This window comes from Myotis lucifugus, unplaced genomic scaffold (genome assembly GCF_000147115.1).
Source record: "Myotis lucifugus unplaced genomic scaffold, Myoluc2.0 scaffold_829, whole genome shotgun sequence".
Taxonomy (NCBI): Eukaryota; Metazoa; Chordata; class Mammalia; order Chiroptera; family Vespertilionidae; genus Myotis; species Myotis lucifugus.
Window position 1 is genome coordinate 127,880 of NW_005871877.1, and position 23,388 is coordinate 151,267.

At 54.8% G+C, this 23,388-nt stretch overlaps 1 protein-coding gene across 1 annotated transcript; it reads left to right on the plus strand.

Annotated features, from left to right (window-relative positions):
- Positions 1-7: 7 nt before the first annotated feature.
- NOL9 (nucleolar protein 9) lies at positions 8-13,891 on the plus strand. The gene is given in 13 exon segments (XM_006109765.3): positions 8-434; positions 436-519; positions 1,210-1,429; positions 2,450-2,577; positions 3,999-4,134; positions 4,242-4,338; positions 5,163-5,260; positions 5,895-6,056; positions 6,223-6,520; positions 6,827-6,938; positions 8,755-8,932; positions 10,372-10,505; positions 11,079-13,891. Coding segments are annotated over 13 exon segments (2,178 nt in total). The 5' UTR covers positions 8-53; the 3' UTR covers positions 11,229-13,891.
- Positions 13,892-23,388: the final 9,497 nt, after the last annotated feature.

Sequence of the window (23,388 nt, forward strand, 5' to 3'; positions counted from 1 at the left end):
CGCTGCTTCCAGGCCGCTCCTTTCCGACGCTCCCCGGGCCGCGGGGCGGAGCGATGAAATCTCGCGAGATTCTCGCGCCGCCAGCGCCGGCGACCAGCATGGCGGACACCCTGCAGCTGCCGAAGCGGGGGCCCTTCCGCTCCACGTGGGCGCGATCCCGCAAGGCCCGGCCCCAGCTCACCCTCAGCCGCAGGCCCCGCCGCCGGCTCCGGCTCCTGCGCTGGTGCGGCCGGAGGCGCCAGCGGCGGCGGCTGCTAGAAGCCCAGGCGGCCGGCGCGGACTGGCGGGAGGGCAGCTGGCTGGCGTCGCGCTCAGCGGCTGCCCCGGGGCCCAAGACCGCGGTGCCCAGCCGTGTCCCTAGACCGCTCCCCAGCCCGACCCCCAGCCGGGCCTCCAGCCCGACCGAGGACGAGGACGAGGACGAGGACCCCGCCCCGGAAGTTGCCCGCGAGCCTCCCCATCCCGCCGCTGCGGCCGGCCGGCCCGGGCCGCCGTTTGCTGCTTCTGCCGCGGGAACAGGTGAGTAGAGAGCCCAGAGAGCCCGGAGGGCGGGGGGGTCGGAGACGCAGCCCCGGGGGTGGCAGGCGGGGGGAGACCGTGCCCCTCTGTGGGAGTCGAGAGAGCCCTCCTGGCGGTGGTGCTGGGCAGAGGGTGAGAAGGACTCCGCTTTGGGTGATGTAGGTCTTTGGGTCATTAAAGGGACTTGAATGGCGACGGTTTTGGTAATCGGTCGCATTTACTGGGTGCCTGGTAACGCCAGGCTCTGCGTGCTCTGAGTGTCTTGGTTGGAGGAACCCATGGAGCACTCCCAGCCACCTGGAGTCATTGCCGCGGTGGCGATGGATGTTGACAGGAAGAAACAGGGTTAGCTTAGGTGACTTCCGCAAAGGAGCCCGGTAGTCGGATCCGACCCCCGCAGCCTGATTGCAGGGTCCCTGCTGTTCACTTGGACTCTGGTCCAGGAGGACAGCAGAGCTGGGTTCGTGGGACACCCTTGTTTTCCTGTTCACCAGTTTTCTGTAGCTGCATGGGAGGTCATCTGAGGTCAAAAAGCATTAAGTACCCGAAAGTCACCCACTGCAATGCATTCTGTTATTTAGAAATCTGCCACCTTTTGGTATGTGACTAGCAATGAAGGTTTTGGAAAATTCAGGCATTAGTAACAGAATCCACAGTGTTACTTCTTTTCTTTTTTTCTTTCCCTGCTAGGTTTTTACTTTTAGCGGAGCCTGTCGCGTGACTTGCCTTTATGGCCAGGTGCAGGTGCTTGGTTTCACCATTAGCCAAGGCCAGCCTTCCCAAGATGTCTTCTCTACCTACACCCACTCTCGCCTGGCTCTCAGTGCTGTTCATCACTCGATGCCTGAGAAAAGCAAGAAGGAGATGAAAAGAGAAGCCCGGACTTTGCTAAGAGCTCATCTTAACCGGGGTAATGAGAAGAACTAGATCATCTACTACAGCGGTTCTCAACCTTGGCTGCACATTAGAGTCACCTGGGAATCTTTTTAAAATCCTGATTTCTGGGCCTCATCCTCCAGAAATTCTGTTTCTTTGTTATGGGGTGGGGCCACAACATTAGTAACAAAGAAACAGAATTTCTGGAGGATGAGGCCCAGAAATCAGGATTTTAAAAAGATTCCCAGATGATTCTAATGTGCAGCCAAGTTTGAGAACCACTGACTTAAACCCTCACAGCCCTGGCCAGGTGGCTTAGTTTGTTGGGTCATTATCCTTTATACCAAAGGATTGGGGGGGGATTCCATTCCTGGTCAGGGCACATACTATGGAATGTTTGTTTCTCTCTCTCCACCTCTACCTCCCCCCCCCCCTCCTCCACTCCCTCTCCGTCCTCCTCCCTTCCTAGCTGGTTTGCTCAGTGGTTAGAGCAGCACACCCCACCCTGCCCCAACTGAAGAGTCTCTGGCTCAATTCTGGTCAAGGGCACATACCACTGTTGCAGGCTTGATCCCGAGGCAGGTCCGGGAGCAACCAATTGATGTGTGTCTCTCACATCCATGTCTCTCTACCCCCTCCCCCTTCCTTCTCTCTCTCCCTCTCTTGCTTCCACTCTCTCTAAAAATAAATGGAAAGAATATCCTCGGGTGAGGATTAATAAAAATAAATAATTAGTTAAGTAAATATATCCTCAGATGAGGATAATAAAAATAAACCCTCACGAAAGTCCTGAGAGTAACTTTTCACCATATTGCTGTCACCATTTTACAGAGGAGAAAAGCTGCCCAAGGCACACAGCTAGTAGGTGCCAGACCTGGATTGACTTCTCAACCTGGGGGTATTCCTATTGTGCAGTATGGCCTCCTGAAAAAGGCTCTCAAACGTAATGTCTACCTCAAAAAGTTCACAGTTCAGCCGAGGAAATGGTAGTCCTAAAGGGCGTAGAGTTTCGTGGAGTCACTGTTTGTAAGGTAGCTTAATTTTCTCTTTACAGATGACAGATGTTGGCTGATGAAGAACTTTTCGCCCCTGTGTTCCATTGTGATGCTAGAAAACCTGAAACACACCACCGTGAACTTCATAAACAGCCATCCGGGCTTATCTTACGTTTTCGAACAAGAGGTAAAACCAGTTTCATTCTGAGTTTTGCAGATTACTTTCACCAAAACAGCCCTCTCACACGCCTGTGTGGGGTGCTCCCCTCGGAGGCCAGCCTGCCTTGTGCTATTTGTCCTACGGGTTGTGATACGTGTGCTCAGTAAGAATAGTCACTGTCGAAAGGTACATCCTGAAAAGGCCCCCCTTAGCTTCATTCCCCAGCAAAAGCCATCATTTTATATTGTAGTCGGTTAAGTGCTTTTTGGCATTTTAAAAAAAAGGGTTATCTTGTATCTTGACTTATTAACAGGAGACAGTATAAGTGTTCTCTAAACTGTGAATGAGTAATTTCGATGTACTTATACTTTCTCCCAGCTCTCTTTTCTCACCTATTTTGCTGGCCCTGTTACTGATTTCCTGAAGCCCAGTTTTTACTTTAATTGCCTCCCATGAGTCAATAAATGGAATCTAACCCATAAGATTGTTGGACAGACTGGATGGTGAGATAAGAGGAAGAATCAAGGACTAACCAGGCCTTTGGGGCTCAGTGCCTGGGTGCTTGGCGTTTCTATTAATTGAGACGGGGGTGACTACAGGAGCGGGTGTAGATGTGTGGACTTCGAGGTGCCTGTTAGATGTCGAGTCTGGAATTCAGAAAAGAGGTTGGAAATGTAAATTTGGAGCTTTGAGCAGAAGGGAATCCAAAGGCCTCAAGGTGGGAAAACAGCACCGAGGGAGTCGATAGAAACGGGAAGGTTCCAGGTCTGAGCCCGAGACCCTCCCAAGAACTGGGCTCCATGAAACCGAGACAGTGTGGTCATTGGTGTCAAAACTGAAGGCCTGCTCGCTTCTTTTCTAGAATGCAGAGCTGCTGATAGCAAGCCTTATTGCCAGGCGGGTTCTCATTCCTTTTAGGACGTCTTTTCCTTGTGATCCTGGGCGGGTCTCTTCCACGCAGGGGTGTGTTCCGTCCCAGCTCCAGCTGCTTCCGCGGGAGTGGGCTCCCATTCCTCGGGTGGCTCTCCCGCGGTTTCCTGGTACTCCTAGGACGCCCTCGGGCTTCGTGGGCCTGCCTTCCACATCCTTTCTGCTCTGTCTGCGTATGTTCTGTCTGTTGGCTCTGTTTGGAGTATTGCCTTGACTTCGTTCAAATACCCAGCCTGCTCTTGGCCTGCGGCCTCCAGTTCCCTTTTCCTTCTGGCAGTCACTCTCACGCGTGTTCATTCTCTCGGGTGTGTCCTCGGGGCCATGGCGGCTGGGAAGTGAGCGTAAGCTGTGGGAACAGGCGCTGGTGCTTTAGGAGGAGAGGTGACAAGGGTTGGGGTTGGGAAAAGGGAGGGATCACATTTATCTTTAGCTCACAGTTGCATGAGGCTTACTAATTTAGAACTGAGGGGAAAGGCGCATTAGTTTCCACCTTTTCTAAAAGTTGATGTTCATTTCAGAGGACAACTTTCCAGATTAACGCGGAGTATTTCGCCTTGAGGTCTGTGGGCATTAAAAAAGAGAAGAAGAAAAACGGCCTTCAGCTCAGTGAGAGTTTCCTGTCGGCCCTGGAGGAGCTGGTCAGCGTCGCCTGTGGTGAGCGAGACGTTGATAAGCTTGAGGGCTCCCGCCAGGACCCCGGTTTCCGTGGGTAGAGCCCTAGGGAGAAGGCTAACTCTAGGGCATGTTTGTCTCGCCTCCAGAGGAAGTAGACGGCTGCCCCATCATCCTAGTCTGTGGCTTTCAGGACGTCGGAAAGTCAACATTTAATAGGTACCTGATTAACCAGCTGTTGAACAGGTAAGAGTGTTCTTGTTTTGACAGGTTGCTCGATTTGGGGCATGAAGTAGGAGTTTGGATTTAGGAAACTGGATGGGGATGCCTCTTGACTTCTCAGAAGAGAGTATTTACAACTCTGTGCCCAGCAGCTCGGCTAAGCGATGGCTCTGGGTGCTGACCTCCTGTCAGTGCGCTTCGGGGAGGGTCGCTTGGTCTCAGCATCGGTATTTGTCCACATCGAGATTCAGAGTAGGTCACCTCCGCTGCCTTTTACAGGTAACGTCTTAGGAAAGATGACGCTGTACCACAGTATGAACGGACACTGTGACCCATCACATGTCCTCTTTAGGCATTGTTGTATATGGATCGAGCAGTCCACCCAAAAGCCTGCCTAGGGTGGATCACAACCATCCTATATAACAAAAGGCCAACGACCAAACGACCAATCAACCAGTCGCTATGAGGTGCATTGACCACCTCTCGGTCCCTCCCCCCAGCCTGTAGGCTCCGATCACTGGATGGCCAACAGGGAAGGGGTGGGTGATGGCAGGGCAGGACTGAGGACTGGCGAGCAGGCGGAAGGCAGACTTCTTGGTACCTCCCCCTGGCCCGTAGGCTCCAATCGCCAGATGGCGAATGGGGAACCTGGGTGGATGTCAGCCGCAGGGCGGGACTGGGGACTGGCGAGTGGGCGGAAGATGGCCCTGATTGCAGGCTAGGCCCAGGGGCCCTACCCGCGCATGATTTCGTGCGCTGGCCCTCTAGTATAGCACATAAAATCCTTAATATCTGATTTATCCTTTCCACAGAGTAAAGCTAGTTAAGATTTCCTTTTGAATTTTTAGTATTTCCTGCGTTGACTATTTGGAATGTGACCTGGGACAGACAGAATTTACTCCCCCGGGCTGTATTTCTCTACTTAATATCACAGAACCGGTTCTAGGTACGTATTGTAGATTCTTAAAAGTTCTGGTGTTATAACATGTGAGAATAGTGATACTTAACCAAAAATTCAAAGATTATAAAAGTATAAAATACAAATGTGAGCATACCCCTCCAAACTCATGGTCCAGCCTCCAAAAATTAAAAAATAAACTATGATACTTAGTGGGGTTCCATTTTATTATATGTAAGTTAGAAACACAGTTTCCTTTCATATTAACATCTTATTTAACCCTATACAACGATTTAAACCAGGAAATTAAAATTGATACAATGCTATTAATTAACCTATAGATTTTATTCAAAATTAACAAGTTACCCACTAATCTCCTTTTTCTGATTCAAAATCCAAACCGGAATCACACATTGCTTTTTTTGTTTGTTTTTGTTATTTTTTTAATTGAATTTTTAGAAAAAGTGGGAGGGAGGGGGAAAGAGACATCTATGTGAGAGAGACACATTGATTGGTTGCCTTCTGCGTACGCCCTGACCATTCTGGGGTTAGAACCTGCAACCCATGTATGTGCCCTTGACTAGGAACCAAACCCGAGACCCGTTGGTGCTTGGGCCGACATTCTAACCAATGAGGAACACTGGCCAGGGCACGGATTCATTACTGTTATCTATCTTCTTAGGACCACCTTTCACCCACCAGAGGACACCACAGAAAATGGTATATTTTGGGAAATCTACTTGTAAAAACAACTATGAGAATTACATTGAGATCATCAAGTATGTGTTCAGCTCCTACAAGAGAGAGTCCCCTCTCATCATCAACACAATGGGCTGGGTGACAGGTAAGGCAGCAGCGGCCGTGGGGCCGGGAGGACTAGTGGGAGTGAGCTCCCAGCTCAGACCTGAGGCTGGAGCCCAGTTTTGGGGAGATTGTCCGGCCGAGTGCTGTCTCGGAACGACACGGCGTTGTCCTGGGGCACTGACGCTGACGTCCTCTCCTCCCCGCAGATCAGGGCCTCTTACTGCTCGTGGATCTGATCCGCTTGCTGTCCCCCAGCCACGTGGTTCAGTTCAGTTCCAGCCGGAGCAAATTCATGCCGCAGCTCACCCCCACCTACGTCGACGACATGGATGGCTTGTACACCAAGAGCAAGGCCAAGGTCAGAGACCGAGGCTTCTACCTGCCAGAATTTGCAGACAGTTTGGAATTCGGTGACGAAGAAAAGGAGAGTCCGGTGGCATTTTCTGGACATAAGCTGATGTGCGTCCAGTTGGACTTTTTTTTTAGAAAAACTCCAAGGAGTCGGTAAGTAAACCGCCGTGGCTGGAGAATTCCGTTTTCTTCCGTTTAACATGCCTTCTGCCCTCAATTCCTTCAGAGCAGTGAGTCCTGTAACACTTTCAGTCTCCAGCGCAGTTGGGGACGTGGGGAGCAGTCAGTCACTTTCCTGTGGGAATGTCCGAGTGGGCTCCCCTAGGAGAGTCCCCGCTCCGTGTCCCACGGGCTTAGAGAAAGACGGGGTGTGCGGGTTCCAAGGTGCAAATGGATCTACATAATGATGGGGGGGGCTTGTAAGGGGGGCTCCTCACCTCCTCCTGGTTTGCTTTTCAGGGAGTTGCATAACAAAGTTCTTCGGGACTTGGCCTTGTTGGGTTACCTTGGCCAGCTGCAGGCCCCCGCGCCGAGACCGCTTCGTCCCCTGCACAGCCTGACCCCCTATCAGGTACAAGCTGAGCTGGTGTGGGGACCAGCTGCCTGCTTAGCAAACACCGTGGTTTCTGTGTGTGACGCTCTTCTCTCCACTTTATAACGCCTCTCGTAACCCTCAGAACCAGCCCACGGTGTGGGATCGGTGACTCCCCGTTTGAGGAACCCAGCGGCAGTGGCAGAGCTGGCATCAGGCTGTGCTGTCCTGGGCACAGCTCTGGTTCCAGGCCAGTGGCAATGTTCTGCCTGACCCCAGAGGTGGCCCTGGATTGACCCCAGGCAGTCTGGTTCCAGCGCTCTCGCTTCCGAGCTGTGTGACTCGGTTTGTCATTGTTAGAGTGGAGGCAGTACCCGACCTGGTGGGATGGTTGTGCAGAGTCCACGGGAGTGCACAGTGGTGCCTGGCCCCCAGGGGGCACTCTTAAAGTCTTGCACGTTATTGTCAGTAGTAGATTTTAGCACCAGAGCATGTGCATCTTGGGATCCAGAATTATTTGGGGAAGAAACCACCTTAATACTAGAATTCTGGGTGATGGGAGAATAAAATAGTGACAGGAAGCATTTCCTAAGTGCTGTGTTCTAAGCCTGTGTTTCCTCCTTTACTCACAATGGCTGTTATAATCCCCATTTTACCCATTTTACAGATGATAGGACTGAGGCCAGGGACATTGAGTCAGCTGACCCAGAGGGCCACAGTCAAGGTTTGGGCTGGCCTATAGGCCGTGCAGCCTGACTTCAGAGGCCAGAGCGTTCGCCCTCCGCTGTATGCCCTGTCCAGTGTTGAGCCCTCACTGTGTGCCGGGCGCTGTGCTAAGCTCATTACCAGGAATGGCCTGGTGACTGCATGGCACTGGGAGGGCGATGCTTAGCGACCTGGGCACAGTCGCGTGGAGGGGACGGGGCTGAGGTCTCGCAGGCAGGCGAGGCGGACCCGCACGGCAGGGATGCCTCTCAGCCTGCCGGCGAGATTGGCCCTCGGCCTCCCGTCGTCCCCACCTGAGAGTTGGAGGCGGTTTGTTCGCTGGGGTTTTGCTCACGTAGAGAAGCTGTATAACTCGGCCTCCTGTCGTCCCCACCTGAGAGTTGGAGGCGGTTTGCCTTTTTTAAATTTCAAATTTGTTTTGAAATCTAAGTAATCTATGTAACAAAATACTTTTCTGCTTTAAGAATTTGAAATTACCCAGAAAGTTACATTAAAGGTAGTTACTTATCTTGTGCTCCAGGAGTATGATGCATTTTTCTTAGTTCAATATGTTGCATCAGGGAATGAATGGCGGCCTTTTCTCGCTGAGTGGATTTTGGCTTTCTTACATTAGTACCTCCGTGATAGGGTCTTCACAGTCTCCTGCGACTGTAACCCCTGTAGGACCTCTACAGACTTGTGTCTTACGTGTCTCTTTAGACAAGAGAGTTCCAGGCATTCGTTTAGATTTCTAGCAAGTGTGGGTGGTGCACAAGGACTTTGTGTCAAGTTCTCAGGCTCTGGATTAAAGCAGTGAAACTGAGCAAACGCTGGTTGGTGTCTCCTCGCTGTTTGCTTTGCAGCGGGAGTTTGGCAGACATAACTTTAGAAAGCTGCCTAGTCAGCTGACACAAACTAAAAGTAATTTCTCAGCATTAATAGAGGGAGGTGGGGGTAGTAAAGGGTAAAGGAGGTCATACATGTGGTGACGAAAGAAGATTGGAGTCTGGGTGGTGAACACGTAATGCAATATACAGATTATCGTGGAAGTGTACGCTTGAAATCTATTTAAGTTTCTTAACCAATGTCACCAAAAAATTTAATAAAGAAAAAAAGAGTTAACAGAGGGAGGTGCCCGTTTGTTTTCCAGGTCCCTTTCCATGCTGTCGCCCTCCGGGTCATTCACTCTGATGTCACCCCTACCCACATCCTGTATGCTGTGAACGCCAGCTGGGTCGGCCTTTGCAAGATCCTGGATGATGTCGGAGGATATACGGAGGGGCCCGTCCTGCTTACGCAGACTCCAATCTGCGATTGTTTGGGCTTCGGTGAGTGAGGGTGAACGTGTCTATAAACCTACGGAGGTTGACCCACTTCTCCAGCTGTAATGGCCAGTCTGACCTCGGGGCTGTCTCGGCTCGATGGTCAGAGAGCTGCTCTGTCTCCGCGCACCGTGGGCCTCAGGTAGGCAAGAAGCAGCTCTTCCTCCGCTTCTCCGCTGGCCCCTCTACATCCCGGATCCCCGAGGCCTGGGGACGCCTTCTCACCTGACGTGTTTTCTCGAGGCTGCTCGCCCACTGCTGGGGCTCTCAGTCCCTCTCCCTGCTGACTTCCCATAGGGTTCCAAGCCCGTGTTACCCGTGCACTCTCTGCTTGGATATCTCACGGGCGTCCAGGACTTGGGTCCAAAACTGAGGTCCTGATGGGTCCACACGCCTGATGTTCTCCCCGGACCCCCTCCTGCCCACCCCATACCACCTCCTGTCCCCGTAGGTCCTTCAGTGGTCCTTCAAGATTCACGCTGGTGTTTGGGCCCGGCCCCTGGGTCCTCCTTGCCTCGTTCTCCACCCTCTCGCAGGTCAGGCGACTTCTGTTCCCGAAGTGAGTCAGGCTCCTCCAGGTCATGTCCTCCGTGCCCGTGTGAGCATCCTCACTCCCGCACTGGACCCCCCACTCGGGAGTGACCTGAGCGCAAGCGACGTGGTCACGTCCTGACATCCTGCCGCGTCCATAGCACAGGCCCAGGTCTGGCTGGGCCTCGCAGCTCCCGCAGCTCTGGGCCCGTCTCCTCCAGGAGCCCACGGCAGGTGTTCGTCTCTTGGCTCACGAGGTCAATAAACGTCAGTGGATGTTAATGGAAGTTTGACCCAAAATTAGCAAAGTCATTAGCAATTACACATTTCTGATTGATACAACACTGTACTTTTATTTTTTTAATATATTTTATTGATTTTTTTACAGAGAGGAAGGGAGAGGGATAGAGAGTCAGAAATATCGATCAGCTGCCTCCTGCCCACCCCCTACTGGGGATGTGCCCGCAACCAAGGTACATGCCCTTGACCGGAATCGAACCCGGGACCCTTTGGTCCGCAGGCCGACGCTCTATCCACTGAGCCAAACCGGTCAGGGCAACAACACTGTACTTCTTAAAGCATCTTCATAGAGATGGGCCACTTTGTGCAGACCACAAAGAAGGACTGGGTGAAGGGAAAGGCTGAGTCACCTTTGCCCCACTAAACTGTCCCCAGGCGCGCTGGCGATTGCGCAGGTGCAGGCTAGGACTTCGGCATGAAGACCACTCGGTGCCTCCCAGCTGAGCAGGGAGAAGCTTCCATGGCTTCCGGCATTCCCACACTGTCTCCCGCCACGTCATATTTCAAAGCAAAACCCAGTTGAAGTTGAAACTTTTTAGAAGCTGCTCTGCAGTGGGGTGGTGGGAGGCCTGGCGCCTTGCGGAGGGTGATCTGTGTGTGCTCTGGGTCTTCAGGGATCTGTCGGGGGATCGACATGGAGAAGCGGCTTTACCACATCCTCACGCCTGTGCCCCCGGAAGAGCTAAGAAATGTGAATTGTCTGCTGGTCGGAGCCATTTCCATTCCACATTGTGTCCTCAAGAGCCAGGTGAGCGTGGCTCCGGGATAACCTGGGAGGGAGCTGGCTGTGTCCGTGGTAGAGAGAGAACCTGAAACTGGGCTAGAGTCGTGGGCAGGCTGTTGTTGGGGAGACGGACACTTGGTTGTAGGGGCTGAAGGAAGCCAGGGGAGAGGCAAGGCCATGAGCCGCCAGCGCCACGGGAGCCCGTGGGAGAGCCATTCCCTTTCCTGAGGCTGAGGCCATCTTCAGGTGCAGCCCTGGGGAGGTCGTGGTGGCCGAGAGCATCCATGCGGCCCCCAAGCCCAACTGTCGGGCCTGTGGGTGGCCTGCTGTTCCTCCCTTCTTACCTGCTTGTTGGAGACGGAAACGCCCGCACTTGCCACTCCTATTGGATGTGCTTGTGGAGTTGACTAGACAGACAGATAGACAGACAGACGGGAGGCCGGCCTTCAGGGGCACCAGTGCTTCCGGGCCTTTGGGGAGAAAGCTCAGGAGGGGCGGAGCTCGGGAGGAGGCGGGGCTCACTCAGACTCCACGCTGTCTTCTGGGGGAGGAAGACTGGGCTGATTGGGAGTTTGCATGTTTTCTGTTTCCTTTCAGCATGGGTTCGAGGGGACAATTCCTTACGTCACAACAGATTATAATGTTAAACTTCCTGGAGCAACGGGCAAAATTGGAGCAAGAGAAGCTGAGGAAGCATATAGAAAGAGACAACATCCAAAAGCTAGGTTCTATCGAAAGGCACACTGACGTTTCTAACGAGGGAGGAAGCCTGACTTTGTCTCCGGCCTGACGTCAGCAGACTGATGGGCTCTGCGCTGCGGCTGTGCCCTGGCGAGCAGCGTTTCCTCCACAGCTCGTGCAAGTCATAGTCCACCTCAGTCCCTTCTTAAAGCTCCGTGACCTCATTTCGCCCTGCTCTGCTGTGTGGTTCATCATCCACGATGTTTCATTTCCTACAGGGAGAAAGCAGCAGGGAAAAGGTGAGACGCCATTGAAACAGAACAAAGTTCAAGCATCTGGTTGGAACCTGGGTAAAAATAGGGAGACAAGGGCCCAAAAGATGTACCAGGGAGGGCGGCAGGCTGGCCAGCGGGATCCAAGCGTAACAGGATGTGGGGACACACCTCGGCCCTCACCCACTTGTGGTGGCCGGCCGGGGTGGGGGACCCGCTGGTGGGTCGGTCCCATCCCCTGATCACGTGATCCTATCCACCTTCTCTTCCATTCCTGTGGGACAAGTATTAAAAGATCATGTTTCATCTTTAAATGTAATCAAGGCTTAACAGATGGAGGTTTGGACTCAAGAAGCCTTATCTTTCTCTCTTTAATCCACTGGTTTTATGCTGAAAAAAAGCTCTCAAATCCAGGAACCCTCTCGGGGCCTTGTTAGAGATTTGCCCTGATTGACTTCTCCTCCGAGACTGACAGCCTGGGCAGAGGTCTGGGAGAGGCCTGGCAGGGAGCTCTGAGTGGCCCGTTCCTGCCCTTGGCAGCTCGACCTGAACTTGAACATGCGGACAGCTCTGGGCTGAACGCCCCCTCCTGAGTGCGGGAGCTGGGGATGGTGCCATCCTCCCAGGTGGAAATCTGTCTTCGTCTCCCTGGTGCTCATGAGTCCTTACCCCGGGGTGGGTGGTTTTGGGGGGCAGAGAGGAGCCGTCTGGGGCACCATTTCTGTGCTGAGGAGAGCGGGATACTGTACTGAGGCAGCATTTCAGACTTACTGTGAACGTCCGCTTCCTGGCAGATCATGTTGAAGGAGGTCCCCAGGATTCGCAGGTTTTACCATCTGTATTCATTTAAATCGCTGATTATCATTGTCTTTAAGCATCTCAGACCCTCAGGCGTGCACATTCTCGCAGGAGCCTTGTCCCTCCCGGGTGAATTTTAGGATTCTGGAGACCATTTTAGGTCTCACTTCTTCATTGCCTCTTATTTATATTTAAGTTTACCATGTACACATTTTTCTATTTTGACTTGGCAGATAGTTGTGAGACAATCCACCACCGTCAACTTCTTGCCTCCTTCCCCAGCCCCTGCATCTTGATGACAGTCACTAGGTCGCTAGCAGCAGGTCGCATTTGCCTTTTCATTGCTCCAGGCCTGCCTTCAGCTGCCCTTCTTGCTGGCATTTAAGGACGCGGTCCTTCTTCAGGCCCCTCGGTAAAGAAAGCAGATGGGGCCACTAGAGGGAGTTGTCAGCCATGGTCAGCGGGCCGGACCCTCTAGGTCCCTGGCTCTGGTCAGGCGGCTGTGGATGTCCATTTGCTTACCAGTGTCGGTGGTGTGGGCTTGTTATTTCTAGTCGGCTGTGGTCAGGGTGTGTAGGAATGAGTCTGCATTGAGTTATTCTTAATCATCGGTGTGTGATTTCCAAAGTAGTACCTGCTTATTCTAGGGTTCATTTTATTTTATAAACACAGACAGCTCAGTGTTCCCTCCTGACCCTGTTAGTCCTGAGGGTAGGAGTCAGTGTACACCCAGGCCCCAGCCCGGAAACGAGATTAGAGAGGGGGAGGGACAGTGACTCGCCCTCCAGGTGCCTTGGAGTAGGATTTCCGAGAGATCGGACTCTGGAAGTGGCTCCTGGGAGAGGACAGAGGGGTGGGGAGGTCCCAGGTGGAGCGGAGGCCCTGCCTCCTCCACTGGGTCCTTTAACAGGTGGGATCACCTGCCGGACACTCAGCTGTCCACCCGACAGTGTGGGGTGGGGCGATGTGGGTCCAGGGCTCCTTTATGCCAAGTCCTGAGTTTTTAAAAATGGGTTGGTAGAGGCTTTATTAGCTTTGGATGTGGCAGTGTCACGGGTCAGACAGCAGGCTGTGATGTTAGAGCTCTGAGTTCAAATGCTGGCTGGACCACGGGCTCCATGAGGTTGTGAGGGAGACATTCACTGGAGCCTGTTCCCCTTTAAGATGGGACGGAAGCTCTTCCCTGGGGTCCCTGCCCGCGCAGTGCGGAGGCCGGCCCTCAGGCGAGCAGGGACTGTGTGCACCCGTCTGGAAGGCAGGGACCAAGATCGGATTGTTTACCGTCGCCCCGGAACGAAGCAGAAGCTCGGTGTTGGAATCAGAACCTCTTACCTGGCCCCCCTCCAGCAGGTTCACCTTAAAACCGTTCTTCCGGCCGCGTGTCCCACTAGAGCTCCTGTGAAGGACCCCCTTCCTGGGAGTTTTTCCTAAACCTCTGTTTAGTGTTTTTGAACTTGGATGAACAGTTCATACATTTAGAACGTGATCCAGTCCACCGCACGGAGAATCGCTGTTGGTGCCATGCTGCTGCCTCGTCTGACATTTTCTAAATTGTGTGGATTTTTTACAACATTGGTGTCCTGCTGTATGTGTGGTTTTCTGTCCAGCTCTTTTCACTTACATCCTTTTTGTATCATTAAATATTTTTTAGGACATGAATTGGTGTCATTCCTTACATGCATAGACCATTTTGTTCCAGGAAATTACTTCAGTGATTAGGAGCGATGATGACAGAAACACCGGGTAAAATAAAACACTGGGCGGGGCTGGGGTGTGGGTGCCGGGCGGGGGCGCAGGGAGCCCACATTGCCGGCGGCTTTTCCGCGCCAGTATTGAACGCAGTGGCAGGTTAATTTTTCTGTTTGGGTCCAGGTATGTGAGCTGAGAGGGTGCCATCTCCTTTCTGGCTGTCTTGGCGAGTATTAGAGGAGAAGGAAAATTTTGCTCCCAGAAAAGTTCAAATTAAGAAAAGAGAAGCCCGGGTCTGGGGCTGTAACTGCCTCTGGACAGTGCGAGCAGCTCCGCTCCCTGCTCCCCGCTCCCCGCTCCCCGCGCCCCTCCCAGGGCCGGGCCGCCCCACAAGCTGGCCGACAGGCTGAGCCTGAACAGTGGCTGAAATAAACATGGGGCCATCTGTGCCGTGAAGGAAGGAACATGTGATGTTCAGGCCTCCCCGGAACGAACAGCTTTGCTAAGCTAAAGAGTTCCAAGGTTTTGCCAGAAGAGTTGGGCAGAGAGGGCTGGGCGGGCGCAGCCTGAGTCCAGTCGGGGCAGCAGGTCCCCTGGAAGTGCCGGCGCTGAGTAAGCAAACAGCTGTTGGGCTGGGAAGCCGATGGTTGCCATGGTGACTGATGCCTCCGCGATGCTCAGCAGACTGTGGCTTGGGTTTTTCTAACACTTTGGAACTGACTTGATCTCCCGGGTGAACGAGAAGCCACCGAACTTGCAGGCCAGCCTCCTCGCCAAGGCGCCTAGCGGGGCTCCTGCTGGGACTGCAGACACCAGGGTCCCGGCGCTGCTTTTCCGGGAAGGGAGGGACGCCGAGGCGGCCAGCAGCCTGAGGAGTCTGTTCCAGGGCGCGAGTGGGTACTTGGGAATGGAAAATCCAAGGGGAGAAAACCACCAGCAGGGGAACGCAGGGCAAACCGCGGCCAGGAAGCCCATACGTTAGAACATACAGCGCCCAGGGGGCCTGCCTCGCAGGGAAGCAGATTGAGGCTGAGGGCTCCTCGGCCTGTGCAGACGGATTCCGCCGGAGGAGCTAGGATTGGGGTGAGGCTGGGAGAAGCCCTTCGCTGCAGAAAGAGGGACAGACCTGGGGGCTGGCACGTGGCTGGAGGGCCGGGCGAGGTGCCACCAGAGCTCAAGCATGAACTCGGTCCTCACCAAGTACGGGTCTCCGCCTCGCGGCTGGCTCAGCCTCCGTCTGGGAAGCAGTGAGTATGTTTTCTTCCTCTCTTGTCCAGAAAGGGGGGTCGACGGCACTGAGCCAGGGGAGAAGCCGGGGGGCTTGGAGGGCTACTGGGTCCCACGCCTGCTGACTCGGTGTGGACGCTTTACGAAGCCCCACTACAGGCTGAGCCGCGTTTGTCCTCACTGACCTGGGGGTTCGTGAAAGTGGGGAAGGCAGGGTGGCCCAGCCCGCTGAGGGTCAGCCCTCAGCCCTGACCCCATTGCGAGGATGGCGCAGATGACGTGGTCTTCTGAGCGGGCAGAGCAGGGAGGCTCCCCCCCACCCCCCGGAAAGGAGAAAGCAAGGTCTCTGCTGAGGAGCTGCTCTGCTGGCAGGCGAAGGGCATGGTGGGGAGGCGCCCAGGACCCGTCACATGGCCACGTTCTGTGCATCACAGTCCTGTCCCATCGCTAGGTTTTGAGTAGGTTCCCAACTTGGCCTTTAGCTATTTGTAAAAGCGCCGTGAGCACTGGCTGGTGTTGCCAAATGGTTAGAGCACCAGCCCAGACACCAAGGGGTCATGGGTTTGATGCCCGGTCAAGGGCACGTACCTGAGTTGCAGGGTTGATCCTCGCCCCCGAAATCAGGGTGCGTGCGGAAGGCAACTGATCACTGTGTCTCTCTCATATCGATGTTTCTCTTCCCCCCTCTCTACTCCCTTATACCCTCTAAAAACCAATGGAAAAAATAACCTCAGGTGAGGATTCACAACAACAAAAAGGGCCATGAGATTCCCCGACCCATCAATGTTCTCTGTGCCGGACGCCATGACGCATTTGGGAGTGAGGAGTCAGGACTAGTGTTTCTGGGATCAAAGAGCCTTCCAGCGCCCCAGAATCGGAGCCCTGGCCCCAGACACCCCATCCCTGACCGCAGAGCAATGACCTGGCCCCGTTGGTCACTGACCTCTTCATGCTCAAATAAGCACCCCCATTCTTGTCAGTATCTACACCCCACCTGTGGCAGGCCCTCCTGGCAGGGGTACCCCCTCCCAGGAAGGGGTGTGCGCTGCCGACTTCCTTCCCTGGCTCACCCCACAAGCAACTTACCTGTGCCGCTGGGCTCCCCTGGGAGCGGCCAGAGAGAGTGAATGTGCCGAGGACCCTCGCGGGTCTGTGACGTTCGTCTCTGAGCCCCAGGGACTGACGTCCGGGTAACTGAAGGCCCAGCACAGCTCGCTCACTGAGGGGAGGTTGCTCCCGGGCGTGGTGAGCTGGCTGCAGGGCTCTTGGAGTGCCCCCCACACCATACCTGCCACGTGGGTGGCAGAAAGGGCCACCGACTCTGCTTCAGCTGGGTTGTGCCTGTGAGCCATTTATTTATTTGGCAAATGTGAATGTGTCATAGCTAATCACTGAACAAATACTTATGGAGCACTTTTTTTGTTGTTAATCTTCACCCGAGGATATTTTTTTTTATTGATTTTTTTAGAGAGAGAGGAAGGGAGGGAGGGACGGAGGGAAAGAGAGAGAGAGAAACATCGATGTGAGAGAGACACATATGTTGGTTGCCTCCCGCACGGGCCCTGGCTGGGGTTCAAACCTGCAACCCAGGTACATCCCCTTGACCAGGAATCGAACTCTAGACTCCAGTGTGGGGCCAACACATTGAGCACTTACTGTCAGGCATTGTATAGGGCAGTGATGGCGAACCTATGACAGGCATGTCAGAGGTGACACGCGAACTCATTTTTTTGGTTGATTTTTCTTTGTTAAATGGCATTTAAATATATAAAATAAATATCAAAAATATAAGTCTTTGTTTTACTATGGTTGCAAATATCAAAAAATTTCTATATGTGACACGGCACCAGAGTTACGTTAGGGTTTTTCAAAACGCTGACACGCCGAGCTCAAAAGGTTCGCCATCACTGGTACAGGGGCTGGGAGATGCTGGTGAACAAGATAAATGCCCAGTTGAGAAGCTTAGTGACTAATGAGAGATAAGGGCTTGTGAACAGGAATTGAGAGGTGGTTCGTGTTAAAACACAGTGATTGTGGGGTGATGACTTCATCCCTGAATGATAACCCTCCTAGAACACCCATCACAGGGGTTTACTGCAGCAGTGACATCACCTACAGGGCGAACCGAAGTCAGCTGGTGGGGGGCGGGGGATGAGGGGGTGGGGGAAGTCAAAGGAACTTCAGGGAGAGAGAATGACAGGCAGGGGGTTTGTGCGGTGGGACGGGGCTGTCCACGGGCTGACATTCGAGGAAGGATTGGGGGGCTGTGGGAAGGGGGGCAGAGATGGGTGGTGGAGAGGTTGGGGAGCATCGTACTCCATTCAGACTCCACACCAGCGGCAACGAGAGCTGAAGGTTTTTCGCAGGGAAGGCGGCGTGGTCTGGCTGGCCGTTTAGGAAGCCCCTTTTCTTTTTTTCTTTTTTTTTTTTTAAATATATTTCTTTATTGATTTCAGAGAGGAAGGGAGGAGAGAAGTAGAAACATCAAAGATGAGAGAGTATCATTGATTGGCTGCCTCCTGCACACCCCCACACTGGGGATGGAGCCAGCAACCCAGGCATGTGCCCTTGGCCGGAATCGAACCTGGGACCCTTCAGTCCGCAGGCCGATGCTCTATCCACTGAGCCACGCCGGCTAGGGCAAGGAAGCCCCTTTTCAATAGCAGTTTGGCGAGTGGACGCGGGAAGTTTGGGGAGGAGAGTCTGGCAAACACAGAGCTGAAGGGTCAGGAGCGCAGGCGCAGGGTGGGCGTGGGCGCCCTTATCAGCATGTGGACCAGCGGCCGCCAGCCTTTCGGACCTCACGGCCCACCAGGGCCGCTGATCTAGACAAATGAAACACACACACACACGCACACACACACACGCTCTCGATCCTGCTTCTCCGAGTGATGCATTTTCATTGTGAAATGCTCAAACAGTACCTAGAGAATGAAGCCACGCGTCCTCCGATTTTCTGTTACTTCTAGTTGTAGCTCAGATTTTCCCCCATGAATATAACACACACATGCTACATATGTGTGTGTGTGTATAAACTTTTTGAACTAATAGAAAGTGCAGTTTTGCAATTGTTTTTTTCAATTAATACTCTATTTTAGACAGAAAAGCCTACCTCGTTTCTGAATGGCTTTCTCGGATGTGGATATGCCTCACTTTCCCACGGCCCTCTGGGAGCGGACAGCTGGTTCCGGGTGTCACTCCTGTGAAGGGGCCGCAGGGAGCACCCCTCCCTCCGTGCCCTAGTGAAGCAGCACCCAAAGAACCAGGTCCCGGAAGGGGAGCTGTGGGTGGGAGGGTGCGAGCATCTTGCACTGTAACCGATATTCCCAGGCCGTCACCCAGAAGCCTCTATTTCCCATCAGCCCACATTCTGGCCCTTCGTGTGCTCTGTCTGGTCATCACTCCCATGGGCATGTCCCGACATAAGAGGGTGGTGGCTGGGCAGGTGTCCCCTGACATGGTCCCCAGGCTTTCCTCTCTGTCCGCTCCCATTACTAAAGGCTGTGGCTCTCGCCCAGGTGCAAGGGCAGCCGCAGGCTCTGACATCAGGCCTCTAGGACTTCCGAGGCGGAGGGCGTGCGGGGCGGAGGGCGTGCAGGGCGGAGGGCGTGCAGGGCATGCCTGGCATAGATCAAGCGGCACCCGGCCCGAGCTGGATCACAGCTCTCCTCCTCACTAGCTGTGGGCCTGAGACAAATCACCAGCTTGCCAAGCTTCCATCTCATTGTCTCTGAAGGAGATAATAGCAGAGTCTACCGCTCAGGGTCATTGTGGAGATGAGGTGAGGTGGTAGCTGAGTCTGGCTGATCACGCCAGGATCTCCTTTGCGTGGGTGTGTTCTGTCGGTTTCCGTCATGGGCTGGTATGTACCTGTGTGCCTAGTTATCTTTGACTGTGTGCTAGACATTGTAGTTTAAAAATTACGTGCAAGAACCATTTGAGGCCCGGGATGCTAGAGGGTTTGCATGTGCTTGTGCCATATGCCTGCAGACACCACCCGTCCGTGAAGACCTCGATCCAATTCAAGCCTGAGGCTCCCAGGACTTTCAGCTCGGTCTCCTAGGCCAGCGATTCTCAACCTGTGGGTCGCGACCCCTCTGGGGATTGAACGACCCTTTCACAGGGGTCGCCTAAGACCATCGGGAAACACATATACAATTACATATTGTTTTTGTGATGAATCACTATGCTTTAATTATGTTCAATTTGTAACAATAAAATTGGGGGTCACCACAACATGAGGAACTATATTAAAGGGTCGCGGCATTAGGAAGGTTGAGAACCACTGACCTAGACCCATACAGCCAGTCAACTCGAAGCTCGGTCTTCCCACTCTTCCTGCAGGACGGAAAGATCCCGTGAGGACAAAACCGTCAGTGAAACCTCCCTGGTCCTCCCCTTCTGCCTTCTGGCTGGTTGATGTTTGTAAGATTTTGAAGAATGTTGTTCCATTCGGCTCTTTTTTCCCAAGTTGGAAGGTGGGTCTCATTCGCCCAACCCCCCCTGCAGGGAGCAGGCCGCGCTGAAGGCGTGTTGTCTTTCTGTGGCTATGGACTCTTAATGAGGTGGGCGGAGGCTTTCCGTGGCCTCTCAGCCACTAAGGGTCAGGATGTCCCCAAGATGCCCTTCGCTTCCCCGTGTTCCATAGTCACTCCTGTGATCGCAGCCTTTCAGCAGCCGAGCCAGATCACAGCCCTTCTCTGTCAGAGCCTCCAGGGGCTCCCATCTCACTCACAACAAAAGCCTGAGTCCTCACAGGCCCTTCCGGGCCCTGATGCCCTGTCACCTGCCTGACTTCTCTCCTCCCCTCGCTGTTGACCCTGCTCCGGCCACACTGGCCTCCTTGAGGTCCCTCAACAGGGTAACCAACTCATCCTGGTTTTAAAACTGTAATTCCAGCCCTGGGCGGTGTGGCTCAACGATTAGACCGCCGGCCCGTGCACTGAAGGGTCGTGGTTTCATTCCCAATCGAGAGCACATACCTGGGTTGCAGGTTCCATCCCTGGCCCTGGTCGGGGCACATGGGGGAGGCAATCAATCAATGTGTCTCTCACATCGATGTTTCTCTCTTTCCCTCTCTTCCACCCTCCCTTTCAGTCTGTCTGGAAATTAGTGGAAAAAAATATTCTCGGTGAGGATTAGCAAACAAGCAAATAAAGACAAAACTGACACCCCAGTGTCCTGGGAGGCCTCTGGGTCTGGGGCAAAGTGGAACAGCTGTCACTTCACCTCGAACACAGGCTGGGCCTCAGGGCCCCAGGGCCTTTGCACTTGCTGCCTGAGATGCCGTTCTTCCCAGACAACTGCCCCACCTCACATCATTCCCGCCTCTGCTCATCATCTTCCTCATGGACCGTCCAAAACAATTGCACGTGCAGATGCAGACACACTCAGAGTCGCTCTCTGCCTTCACCCGCTTCATTTTTCTTGAGATACAAATGAACAGGACGCAGTCAGCACCTGTCCGGGACCGGAGGACCCGCCTTCGCTGCAGCACCCAGACAGGCTGAGACCCAGCAGCCGCCCTGCCCGGGAGCCGCCTCCCTTGGCTGGACCGCATCCTGGGCTGGGGGAGGGGGGTCCTCAGGGCAGCCCGGGTCTCTGCTGGGGATGTCCCAGGGGACAGTAACGATGTTCTGGCGCTCCCCCCGATGCGCTGGCCGTTTTGGCAGTCAGCTGTCCTGGGAGTCCGGCCTGTCTTCCCTGTGGTCAGGAGCCTGGCCCAGAAGCCTTTGTTCCTCGCACAGACTTGGCCCTGGAGGAGGCCCAGCCTCTCAGTCTGTCTGGCCAGGTTTAAAAGGCGGCGGCGGCTGGCGGGGAGGCTGGACCGTGGCCACCGTGCCGCGGCCACAGACAGCGCTGGGGAGGCAGGCCTCCTTCCCCCTCTCCCCGACCCAGGCTGGCAGCCGGCTGACGGAGCACCGGGTCAAGCCTGGGTCTCGGCTCCTCCTGGGAGGCAGGGGGGTAGATCTGACCCCAAGCTTGGCGTCCAGGCCTGTGGGCTGCCCTCTGAGCGGGTCCTTCTTGGAGGCAGGGAGCCCGGCCACCTTGGCCTTTGAGGTTGCGGTGGGCCCGGTGGACCACGCCCTCAGGTATTGGGAAGTCAGCCCTGGCGAGAAACAGTTGGTGGAGAGTTGATCCAAGTTCAAGTCCACAAGCATTCCTCTGGCTCCTGCCCGGGCCAGCTGGGCCTGGGCCTGCATTCGGGGGAGAATGAAGCCAGCAGCTGCCTTCAAGGGGCTCCCACTCCAGGCGGAGCCGGGACCCCACTGTTCCAGGGTGTCACCGGCAGCAGAACAAGGGCCCAAGGGCGGGTTCCACACCATCGATCCGCCAGGAGCGGTTGCTGGGCGGGCTCCCAGGGGGTCTGGGCGGCCGTGCCAGGGGGTGGCAGGTGTGCAGTCCAAGTAGTGACTTCCGGATTTGCATGTGAGCGTGACTGGAGGACACTGGCCTCGGTGCCCCGCTGGGGCAGACCTGAGTGTGAGGCCGCTGCTGTAGTCAACTCGGCGGATCCCACCGCAACCCTGTGCGGTGGCCGCTGCCCAGGTGCGGGGACGGAGGCCCAGAGAGGCTAAGCAACTTGCCCACGGTGGCACAGCTGGCAGGGGCGGGAGCTGGGATCTGAGCCCAGGTGCCAAGCTGCATTTCGGAGGCTGACGTAGCAGGGGCGAGAGTGAGGCAAGGTGGGGCCCAGACAGGATGGTGGTGACCTGAGCCGGGGCCAGGGCCGGGGCATTCTAGGGGCAGAGCCGAGAATGGCGTGGGCAGCTGCTCTGCGGCCAGCCCGGCCCAGGCTGCACCTGTCCTGGGCTGTGGTGGGTGAATGGGTCGGTGACAATGGTCAGGCCCGATGCTGGACAGTGACTGGACCTCCCACCCCATCGTTGCCGGGGTCTGAGCGGCCTGTGGTCTGGCTGTCCCCCACATTCAGGGGAGCCCATGGAGGTACCCACTTTCCTGAGACCTTTGGCCAGTGGGCTTAATGGTCAGGGAGGTTGTCCCAGCTGGAAGGGCTCCCAGAGTCCCAACATAGGAGGTCAGGGTGCTGCCAGCTGTGGGCAGGAGGGCCACTGACTGGACCCTGGCACCCATGGAACTTAAATACGGTGGCCGTGGAGGGAGCCGCGGGTGACATGGAGCCTGGTGGGGAGACTGCAGCCCCTCCCGCCCCCTGCCTGACCCTCAGCTTCCTGCGCTGTAAGATGGGGGTGATCTCACCCTGATCCGTGTGGCTCAGCCGGTTGGAGCGTTGTCCTGTGCGCTAGAGGGTTGCACGTTCGACTCGGAGTCAGAGTGCGTGCAGGGGGAGGGGCAACCAACTGGTGTCTCTCTAGTCCAGTGGTTCTCAATCTTCTGGCCCTTTAAATACAGTTCCTCATGTTGTGACCCAACCATAACATTATTTTCGTTGCTACTTCATAACTGTAATGTTGCTACTGTTATGAATCGTCATGTAAATATCTGATATGCAGGATGGTCTTAGGCGACCCCTGTGAAAGGGTCGTTCGACCGCCAAAGGGGTCGCGACTCACAGGTTGAGAACCGCTGCTCTAATCAATGTTTCTCTCTCTCTCCCTCTCTGTCTCCCTTCCTCCCTCTCTAGAATAGAATAAAATAAAAATTTTAAAAAAACAGAAAGATGGGGGTGATCATAACACGGCGACAGGATCGTTGGCACACAGGGCCTGGCACACAGGGGGACTGGCAATGTCAGGGTCCCTACTGTGTGTCCACCAGGAGCCAGAGAACTGAGACAGGGTCCCTGGCCCAGCCGAACCTCGGCGTCTGAGGGGATGGTAGCAGTGCGGGCTTCCCTGCCCTGGTCCAGGGCCCAGGCCATGGTGCTGGGTTACACACGTTCACACCTTCAGGGCTGGGAGGGGGCTGGGGGGGCCTCAGACCAGAAGCCTGCAGGAGCCACTCAGGGGACAGAGCAGAAACCACGGGCCTGGGCTCTGCTGTGCCTGGACATAGTCTCAGCTCTAGGGAAAATTTAATGGAAAATAAGGCCACATGGGCAGCACAGGGCCGTGGGGTCGTCTCTGCCTCTCTGCATGGGGAGTGCAGTCTAGTCTGGTGGGTGGAGGGCCACGGTAGCTTGGGCTGGGGGTGGGGGGTTGTGGGGAGACGGCTCGGGCTGGCTGAGGCTCAGGGGTCGGGCTGGCTTGAGGCCAGGTAGCTGCGCCCAGATTTCCACTCGCACCTTCACATGGCTGGGTCACAGGTGGCTGAGGCTT